General features: G+C 35.5%; 1 protein-coding gene across 1 annotated transcript; it reads right to left on the bottom strand.

The window, feature by feature from the left end:
* Positions 1–7,933: 7,933 nt before the first annotated feature.
* Positions 7,934–9,956, bottom strand: LOC131144759 (non-specific lipid transfer protein GPI-anchored 1). Its single transcript, XM_058093607.1, has 2 exons — positions 9,338–9,956; positions 7,934–8,309 (listed from the first exon to the last, which is right to left on the bottom strand). The coding sequence occupies exons 1-2, from the start codon at positions 9,684–9,686 to the stop codon at positions 8,086–8,088; spliced, it is 573 nt and encodes a 190-aa protein (XP_057949590.1). The 5' UTR covers positions 9,687–9,956; the 3' UTR covers positions 7,934–8,085.
* Positions 9,957–10,976: the final 1,020 nt, after the last annotated feature.

Genomic DNA, 10,976 nt, shown 5'->3' with positions numbered 1-10,976 from the left:
TCTCTTTAATATTTAAATATCAGTATTTCCCAGGTCGTTACATATGGTGTGGTTAATCTTTGGGAGAGTTTTGTAGTACTGTGAGCTCCCGAGACCGTGTATGTATGTAACCATGGTATTCCTCCACCATAAGTGAGGGAACGTATGTATGTATGTATTGCATCGGGGCTGCGTATAAATGGTCGCTGTTTTCTCTAGAGTATGTATGTATGTATCGTAACGGGGCTGCGTATAAATGGCCTCCATTTTATTTAGAGTATGTATGTAGGTATCGTAACGGGGCTGCGTATAAATGGTCGTCGTTTTCTGTAGAGTATGTAGGTATCGTAGAGGGGCTACGTATAAATGGTTGTCGTTTCACCTCAGGGTGTGTATGTAAGTAGTAGTATGAATGACTTCGTAATAAGAGATTGCAAATTTCGAGGATGAATTTTTTGTAAGGAGGGGAGGTTGTAAGAACCTAAACCATGGTATGTGGATTTAATATTTGAAAGAAGGGTAAAATGGTAATTTGGGCAAGCTTGGTCGACGAGGCCAGAGTTCGTCGACGAAGTCCCTTCTTTTCTCATCAACGAAATTCAGAGGCTCATCGACGAGGAGAAGCCGAGAGATTTCTGGAAAACGGGGATCTTAGACTCGTCGATGAGGCCACCGTCTCGTCGATGAAGGTAATGGCGGACTTGTCGACGAGGACGCCAATTCGTCGACGAATCCACTCGAGTCAGGGGCTATAAATATCTATTCCATTGCTTCTAAGTTAAGTAATCTTAAATATCCTCTCCCTCTCTCTCTCTAGACTCGAAGCTCTCTCTCTTTTTTGATTTCTTCGCCATTCGGGTTTCGGGCTAAAATCGAGGTAAGGCTCGATTTTCAATTCTGATTTAGAATATAGTAGTACGAGTTGTAAGCATGTATTGTACTGTGGTTTGTAGGTTTTGAAGTCTCGGTTCGTAGTTTTGGTGTAAAAACCTGAACCATGATAACTGGGTTTAAATAAATAAAGAGAGGGGCAAATTGGGAATTTGGCATATTTTTTTGTCGAAACCTTTGTTCTTCTCGTCTATGAAATTTAGGGGCTTGTCAATGAGGAGAAGCTGAGGAATTTCAGAAAAATCAGAGATCCCAGATTCGTCGACGAGGCCACTAATTCGTCGACGAAATCAGTGAAAGATTCGTCGACGAGAACACCATTTCATCGACGAATTGGGCAGGGTCCAAAGGGTTATAAATAGAATATTCTTTACTTCCAAGCTAAGAAACTTCAATCTTATCTCTCTCTCTCTATAACTCTCCCTACTCTCTCTTTCTCTAGATTTCTTCGTCGATCGTTGATGGAATCAGAAATCTGAAATTACCACGAGGATCATGGAAGGATTCTCTACAATTTCTACAGATCGGAATCTCGTTTAAGAGATTTTTGGGTTTTGGCGTAAAATCGAGGTAAGGCTTGATTTTCATTTCTGATCCGGTAGTTTTGTAGGTAACTGTCTTGTGAGCATATTTTGTATTGTGATTTGTAGGTTTTGGAACTCGGTTCGCTATTTAGGGGCCTTGGAGTTCGAGATTTATTATTTGGGGAAAAGGTAAGGGGAACTGTGTTTATATTGGTTATTTTTGAAATCGGACTCGGTGGAACTGTGGTTCACGGTCCTGTGTGTGTTTTGGCTACTCATTTGGGGGAATCTAACGAAAAAACTATGAGTTTTTCATTATTATAGTTTTGGAAAAAAGGGGCGACGGGCTGCATCCCTGGTTTTGTTGAAAACCAAGGGTATATGTTGATTTAATACTGTGATATTGGGATGACCGTGCCTTGACTTGTTTAAACTGTATTTTTTTGGAAAACCATGATTTAGATTACCAAATGGGTGTGGTTTGTTTGGTTATATGAGCATGCATGTGTGTGTGATATGTTGAAATGCTAGTAGGAACGCGGTTCCGAATTATTCCAAGTACTGAGAGTGTCCGGCTCTATATCTGAGGGTGTGTGTGTATCGCCTGCCATGTGGGCAAGAGTGTCTGACTCTATATCCGAGGGCGTGAGCCTATTCCGGTAGATCAGGCCAAAGGGTGTGGATTCACTAGTGATGCACTGGTACGATGTCATGGGAGTCGGGGACTAGCCATGTGCCGGTGGCGCCGTGTTCATGGGTTGGCTACGGGCCAACGCCATATGTCGCAGGCCGGCTTCGAGCTGAAGGATGTGACGACACTGGGATTGCTGATCATGTGTATGTGTATGGGTGCATGTATTTACTGTGAAAATTAGTACTGGAATGCATTTAACTGCGTGTATGTTGTATCATGATAGCACTCAAATGTCACACACCGATATAAACTATGTTCTTCCTTACTGAAAGGTATCTCACCCTTGCTGTACGTACATTTTTACAGGTCCTTCGAGTAATCGGAACTAGCGTCCTGATGTAGGGAGCGTAGTGGCCGGTGTACTGCGTTTAGCGCTTGGGTAAGTGCTAGGACTGTATTGTTGATGAGTTGCCATTTTGAGATGTTTTTGGGCACCTGTTTGTACGTTTTGATAGAGCTGTGTTCTGCTCTTGTATAGACTTTGGTATGGTACTATATATGTTTACATAAAATGACCTTTTTCCTCTACGTATATGGTTGTGTTTGGATGTGTTTAGGGTGCTTGGGAACCCCACGGGGTTGGACCCTCATCCATTGTGATGTATCTTTGGATGTTTGCTCGGATACAGGGACAGGTTATGTTACATTTTCACCCCTGGGTCCTATTTCAGGGTTCGGGGCGTGATATTTGGGGACTGTAGAGTTCGTAGTTGGAATTCGGGTTAAGGTAAGGGGATTCAATTTATATCAGTTTATTTTTGAAATCAGGATCAGTAAGCTTGTGGGCTACGATCATATGTATGTTTTGGTAACTTATTTGGGGAAATCTATCGGGTAAAATACGGGATTTTAAGGTTACAATTTTTGGAAAAATTTTGGGATTTTGGATATCATCTCTGCTTTGTTTGGAAAACAGTTCATTTTGTTTAAATTGTATTATTGAGATGACTGTTATCCATATTTGCATAAATTGTATACTTGGAATGGAAAACGATACGATTTGTCGTAAACCAAATAAGTGTGGCATGTATGGTTGTATGTAATTGTTTCAAGTATTTTGTAAAATAGTTATGTGACGGCTAATTATTGTATGTTGATATGTATAGGAGTATGAGCTCCAAAATGATTCTAGGTTTTGTGAAATCGGCTAGTGGCGGCTAATTATCATATGCCGAAACAGCTATGTGGCGGTTAATTATCGTACGCTGCGCCATGTACCAGTGTGAAAATCATGGGCGAAAGTGTCCGGCTCTATATCCGAGGGTGTGAAATATCACCATGTCATCCAGCTGGTCACTGAAGGGTGTGAGCCACCTAGTATAGCAATGTAATCACTGTGAAGCTTTGAGTTCATGGAGTAGTTGTGTGTTGGCAATGTAATCGCTGTGAAACTTGAGTTCATGGAGTAGTTGCGTACTTGTGTGGGCTACATCGTATTGGCAATATAATCGTTGTGAAGTTTTGGGTTTCATAGCGTAGTTGCGTATTAGTGTGACGACACTGACCGTATGTTTTGGGTATCGTATGTACTGGAATGGAATTGTGAAAATACTGGAACTGTATGGAACTATATGGAAATGCTTTTGAATTGTATCGTATTGTATGGTGTTATATTTTACGTAAAATAACACTAGTATGTCACACACTGATATAACTTGCTTTCTTCCTTACTGAGAGGTGTCTCACCCCGAATGTATGTACAATGTTTTCAGGTCCATCAGGTAGCCGTATTTAGCATCCTAGTGATCGGAAGCAGGGGTGTTGTTAGCTGCCGTTAGTGCCTGTTTAGGTACGAGTTTTGTAACCGGGTTGTCGTGATGATTTTTGTAGACACCTTGAGTATGTATGGTATTTATGGGATTGTATACCTTAATATTGTATGGGTTTGTGTATCCTAGTTTTGTACAGACTCTGGTATAATATGTTATATAGATAGATGAAACATTTTTCGCTGCGTAACTAATGAGTATGGATGCATATGTGTATGTGTATAGGGCATCCGTGTACCCCACGAGGTCAGACCCTCTTATTGTATTGTATCATGTATGTTTTAATTGATACAGAGACATGTTAGGTTACTATACTCACACCTGGGACCCATCTACGGGTTTGGGGCGTGACAACACTATTCAGAAAGTGTCAATGTCAAAGCCGATTAGCCCTGAAGTGTTGAGAAGCGTGGGATACCCACTGTGTGCCGACCCAAGAAGTGTTGAGAAGCATCGGATGGGCTGACCAGGTTCGGTGGGTAATTGTTTATGTTATGTTCGACTTAACCTAGTAGGTTAGCCATGGTTAAGTCCAACCATCGGACCGCACAACCTTATCATGCGAGGTTAATTTATGATATTATGATAAAACCATCAAGGGGAAGAAAAGGAAGTATCTTATGTATATATGTAGTTTTATGAAAACAGAATTATCTATTACATTAAAGTATGTTTGAGTAGAAAATATGTACCTTGAAATGTATATGTTTGAGTTATGATTGTTATACATATGCTTTTTAGTTATAGTTTAATTAATAGTTATGTAAAACTCATCTGCCACACACTGACAATAATTTATTCCGTCTTACTGAAAGGTTTCTCACCCCAATAAATATTTTAATATTTTAGGACCTCAAGGGGATCGAGCCTAGAGCTACAGGGTAGGACATAAATAGTATTATTTAAAGTAAGTGCTGGTGAGATCGATTATGTATATAGATATATTTTTTATACATCTAGGGGTCATATTGTAGTATTATTTTTTGAGAGTAACCTATGTAATTATGATAACATTAATGCTCTAGTATTGTATCTAAGATATTACGTGTATGATTCTGTTGTATGGTAGAAATATGTGATGAACAGGTCAGCCAGTACCCACTTAGGGTTTGAGATATTTTAGCATGGTATCATAGTTTAATATGTGGAAAAATATATATATAGAATTTTTGGGTCGTTACAATTCATGATATAAAAGTGAAAAAACATATAACTCTCCTCCCACAATTCCACTAAAAGTAAAGTTAATTTTTTTTTTTAGTTTACTATTTTTCTATATTATAATAAAAGGGATTCTCCTGTTTGATAACATCTTTCTAAATTCCCACACTAACTCTATATGAATATTTATTTCACTTACTCAAAAACGTAACTACTTAGACATTAAAGTAAAAATATATATAACCCTCTTCCCGCAATCCCACTAAAAGTGGAGTTAGTTTTTTTTTTTTTTTCAATTTATTGTCCTTCTCTCCTCCAGTTTATCTTCTTCCTCTCTCTATTTTTTGTATTCTTCATTCTATAGCAACTTGACGAATTTATTGGTATGTTTCTTCCTTTTTTAACATTATTCTTTAAAAAATAATCACTATTCGCATCATTTTGCCGCAATCATGATCAAACCTTAAGATTTGCCTCCGCGGTCAACATTTTTCATTCCATGATGACCTTATCTATACTATATTTCAATGATTTACTTGCATCAAATGAAAATGAACCGATTTGATTATTTTTTTGTTCAATCAAGTTTTTTAGTTCCTAGATTTGAACTATGCTCATTAAATAATGTAGAAAGATTAATTTTTCTATGATATATTATTGTTATCTAAGAGGACACAGAAATAATACGTGTAAAGTATCTGTTCACAAAAACTATAATTTTAAAGTTCACGCGTGATTAAATATTAATTAAATTTTGTTGGGAAAAATAAAATTATCTATTTTCTACGTGTTTGAATTCGTTTTTGTGTATATAAATTTACCTCGAATAACGCAATGCATGTAGGTAGGACTTAAAACATTGTAAATAAATTGTGGCACCACGTGCAAGGCACGTGCCTTACAAGTGTGTGATGTAAGATACATCCTTGTTTGATAATAGAATATTTTTTATTTTAATTTTTTAGTATAATTATAAAAAATTAACTTATATTTTTTATTATTATTTTGCAACATTTGTCTGAAAAATGGAAAAACTGAAAAAACGTCCTAACATCAACATCATTCACTTATATGGGAATTTTACTTTTTATTTTTTTATTTTAAATTAATTATAAAAATGCCACCTTATTTTTTAATTTTTTAAATGTGTATTAGAAAGGTAAAAAATATATATTTTTATAATTTTGTTATTATTAGCTTTTTATACAAATTTTAAAAATTGAAAACATGGATGATTTTTTATTTATTTAAAAATATAAATATTCATTTTTTACAACAAAATAACTTATTTATTTTCCAATTTTTAATATATTTTTAAAAAAACAAGTTTATAATCCTTGAATATGTAAGGGTCAAACAAGGCCAAGAAGTTGGTTGTGTAACTTAAGCTTAATGACCCTTTCAATGGGCCAAAAAAAAAATATAGAAATGGAAGTTTATCATCTTACCAATAAAATCAACTGAAAAAATTAAAAAAACTGACACATGTTTTCTTATTTAATTCTTAGATGATATTTCTAGTTTTCTTTCTTTGAATTTATGAATAAGCTGGCACTTATCATGAGCCACTAATCACTTGCCCTAATTTGACCAAGGATGTCCAAAATTTTTAGGCTTAATAAAGTTAGCTTAGGTTTCATGACACGAGTCATCTTCTATTGCACAAATCTATAAGACCATTAAATAAAAACAAATAATACATCGTGATAATTGGACCCAAGATCAAAATATTTGATACCCGAGCCATCTTAGGAGCATTATCACGTGAGACCTCATAAAAAATTGAGTAAGATAATATCACAATCCCACATTAAAGAAAATCTTTCACCTTTATAAGACAAAGTTGTAAGATTAATGTTTCATAACAAACAATGCTTACGAGAACTAAGTCCATTGAAATGATTAAAAAAAGTACAAGAAAAAAATAATAAGGTAGATGTGCTTATGGAGGACTTATGTTTCTATTATGTGGGTTATTTTAAAATAAATTATTTTATATATAAATTTATAATATATATATATATATATATATATATATATATATCGAAATTTGAGCAATATAAAAATCCCTCCCCTTCCTTTTTTTTTTTTAATAATTATCTCTTTAATGGATTGGGAGCTCACATTGAACTTAAAGAATAACTAATATAGTAAAACTTGCTTCACCACCATCATTCATAATTTGCACAAATAAATTATAAAAAATAATAATCATTAATTGTCAAACGAATGATTAAAAAAAATGATGTTATTCATTATGATTCCATAACCATGTTGTTGTACTAACTAATGAACATATTCATAATGCAAGGGAATCATGTGATGTCGTTAACCATTATGACATATTAAATAAAAATATTTATAAAATACTGCTCGTCGTTCAGGAATCAAACTATTAACACAAAAAGAAAATCAAAAACCAACCCACTCTTCTGCCTTTTCTTTAATATATATATTTAATTTATATTTAAAAATTTATATAAATTTAAATAAAATATAATTCAAAATTATGTTATAATTTATTCAAATTCAACATTCAAAACACATACCTTCAAATGCAATGACTTAATTATTTTTAAATTTCAAAAATTTAAATTTGAAAAAAATAAATATAAAATTATATTACTTTTTTCAAGTCTAAAATAACCCCTAAATCGGGGAGCGGAAACATAACTTCTCTCGCAAATACAGGTTTTTAAAAAAACCCTTTTTTTTTTTTTTCAATTGTAAAATGAAATAAAATAAGACGAGAATAAAATAAAAATTTAAATGAAGAGGCTAATAAGTCAACTTGTCAAACATAAAGAAATATGTTTTAAAGCTTACCAGCTCCCTTGTTTCAAAGCTTAAAAGCTGCTGCAGAAGTGATCATATGTAAACTACACACAGAAAATTCACAATGCTACAAATACCCATGGATCAATAAGAAGCCTCTTAACTTAAATTCAAGTTTAGCAGACAGCTGGGAAAGATTGCGAAGGCAAATTTTAAGTTGTCAAAGAGTTCTCATAAAGAAATCTAAAGCACACGCCATGCCCATTGCATAGGCCTAAAGCTAATTCCTAGATTAAACTGCATAAAACTTGGAGACAAGCCCCTCCGAGAATGCGTAAATGAGGAGAGTCGAGGCCACGGAGATCAGCACGGGGCCTGTGAGGTGGGGTTCGTGTTTAGACCCGTCGCTGCTCGGCGGGGAAGAAGTTTCGGGTGTTGCGGTGGCATTTGCCGATGACGTTGCGTTTTTCGTGAAGATCGAATAATCAGGAGAGGTTGAGGGTATATTCAGTTGCTCTGGTGAAAAATCATAGCACATGACACAAGGTTATGAAATTCACCAAGAACCCTAAAAAAAACACGCGCACGCACAAACACCTTGCATGCTAAGATGCTATGGTAATTTTCATCCTGCAACTAAGGCTATGTTTGGAACTCCATATGTTTAGGGGGCAAAAAAAAAAGCCATTTCCATTATATTAGAAATGTTGATCTTTATCTTCTAGTTCTTTAGACAAGGTAAAAACAATCTTAACAAAAGATGAATTACCTCGGATCAAATAAGCTAAGAAAAAATAGGGAATATAAGAAAAAGGAATTTTTTTTTTTTTTTTTGTATTTAATTACTAAGAAAAGTAAAAATTAAAAACATAACAGTAATACTACGACATTTACTTACCAAAATATCACACTTTTTTTTTATTCTTTTAAATAATTATACTATATCACCGACAAATCAATGGATGTACACTCGTGGATAAGTGTGGCACGCGTGTTTTTTTAAAATATTCATTTAACTATAATAAATTTTCTTATTTTCATGACTAACTTTTAAAATAATTACAAAAATATTGCCTTATTTTTTTAATTTTCTATCACTTACACAAAGATATTATAAAATTTAAAAATAATTCATAAAAATTACAACTTTGTATAATCTTAAAAAATAAAAATAAAATTGGGCAACAAACAGATCCATGAACTATTTAAAACTTATTCACAATTATTAAATCATCAAAAGATAAAAAAATTCAAAGAACATCTAATTTTACAAATAACTAAATAAACAAATATATGCAAGGTGAACAATGAAATCTTTAAAATCTTTAAATTTTGAAAGAATTTTCAAAAAAATAAAACAACTCGACAATCGCTTTTAAGAATTATTTTAAAACAATTAAAAATATTATTAGTTATTTAGAATATGAATAGTTAAGCATGCATGAAATTTTTTTCCTCTGATCTCTCTCTCTTCTCTTCATGATTGATTATCGCAAAAAACCAGAGAGAGAGAGAGAGAGAGAGAGAGAGTTCTAGAAGCTTACTGGGGCAGTCCGTGATGCTGGCGTTAACTAGTTTGCAGGCGGAGGGGAGCTCGAGCAGCTTGGCCTCCTGAACACCGAGCTGCTTGATCTGTGGGCTCCCCTTGTGAGTTTCGAGGATGAAGAAGCAGAGGCACGCCGGTTGGCTGCTCCTCATCTCCCCCACCGAGGTGCAGCACTCCTTCGTCGGCGCCGCTGCCTTCCCAGTCGTGTAACCCAGGCAGTTCGCGACCTTCTCGAACGCGCTGCTGCACTGCTCCTGCAGCCCCGCCGACCCGCAAAGCCCCACCAGCACACCCGCCATCAACGCCGCCGTCATCCAAAGCCGCATCGCCGGCGAAGCTCTCGCCATTGTCCTCGTTTTCTCCGAGGCGTTCGCCGCCGTTGATTATTGATGATGAGGGTGGATCGGGATGGATGGTTGAGATCGATGGGTTATTCGGAATGAAAAGGTCTTTGATTTATTTGGTATTTATGATGAAGTGCAGTAATGGGGTGGGCCGTTGGAGGTTGTAATTTGAAAGCAGAGTGAGGTTGGGCTATCCTGCGCCGGGTGTATAGCGTCAGCATTTAGACGGGGCGGTTGGGGGGATTTAAGACCAGCTGTTGGCCACCACGAAGGAGAAGACCAGAGGTGGCACGGTTACATTAAATGAACTTTCTGTGAGTGCCACGTGGCTGCAGTGCCACGTGGCTACCGTGCCACGTGGTGGCTCGTTTGCAACCTCGGAGTTATGAGTCTTTGTCAGTTTGGGCCCGCGTGGACGTATTGAATGGGCCTAGTGCACTCTGGGCCGGGCCCGGATTGCCCATTATCCTGCTCTTTCTAGTACCGTGCTTGCCAAAGAATTTTAGGTCGCTTTTTAATCATTAGAAAATGAAAGCTATTTTCTGTAGCTTTTCTATCATCTTAATACAAACTTTGCAAAACTAAAAAATAAATTGACTTATTTATAAGTTTCTAAAAGCTAAAAATTAAAAATCAAAATTTTTTCTCACAACAAAATGAATTATATCTTTTTTTGATAAGAAAGAACAAACGAATTTTATATAAGAAATTTGAAATTAAAATATTTAAAATTAGTTAAAAATTTTAGAAAAAATTGTATGTCATGAGATGTGAGTTATTCTAATCGAACTCAGTAAAGAATGGGGATAAAAAACACGCTTCCTTTGAACTATTGTTGGGATTCGGGAATGGGTTAGGCCCAATTTGCTGGCTAGGCTCATCAGGATGGTCTGTGGAGAAGTAGTGTAACAACCTGCTTAATAAACTGGTTTTTTTTTTTTTTTTCCATACTATGATATTCTACATGCTCTAATACCATACCGAGGGTAAACCCAAATCATTAGCCTAAGCAGCAAAAAGTAGAATTAAATAAATATAGCCATATGTAACTATATACAATACAATACTAGAGTACTAACATGTTTTCCAAAATATACGCATATATCTGTTCCCAAAATACCCTCAACTATGCTGGGATATTCAAAAATTCTCCAAAATACTCACTTCACTGACAGGGCACTACCGAAACCCCTCTATTTGTGAGCCTAGTCTGCTCACCTAGTTGGATCACCTGAAAAATGATTCAACATTAGGATGAGCCAACGCTCAGTAAGACGAAATATGCTATTATTA

This window comes from Malania oleifera, chromosome 12 (genome assembly GCF_029873635.1).
Source record: "Malania oleifera isolate guangnan ecotype guangnan chromosome 12, ASM2987363v1, whole genome shotgun sequence".
In the NCBI taxonomy this organism is placed as follows: Eukaryota; Viridiplantae; Streptophyta; class Magnoliopsida; order Santalales; family Ximeniaceae; genus Malania; species Malania oleifera.
The sequence above is the reverse complement of the archived record's forward strand: the minus strand, read 5'-3'. Positions and strand labels throughout refer to the sequence as shown.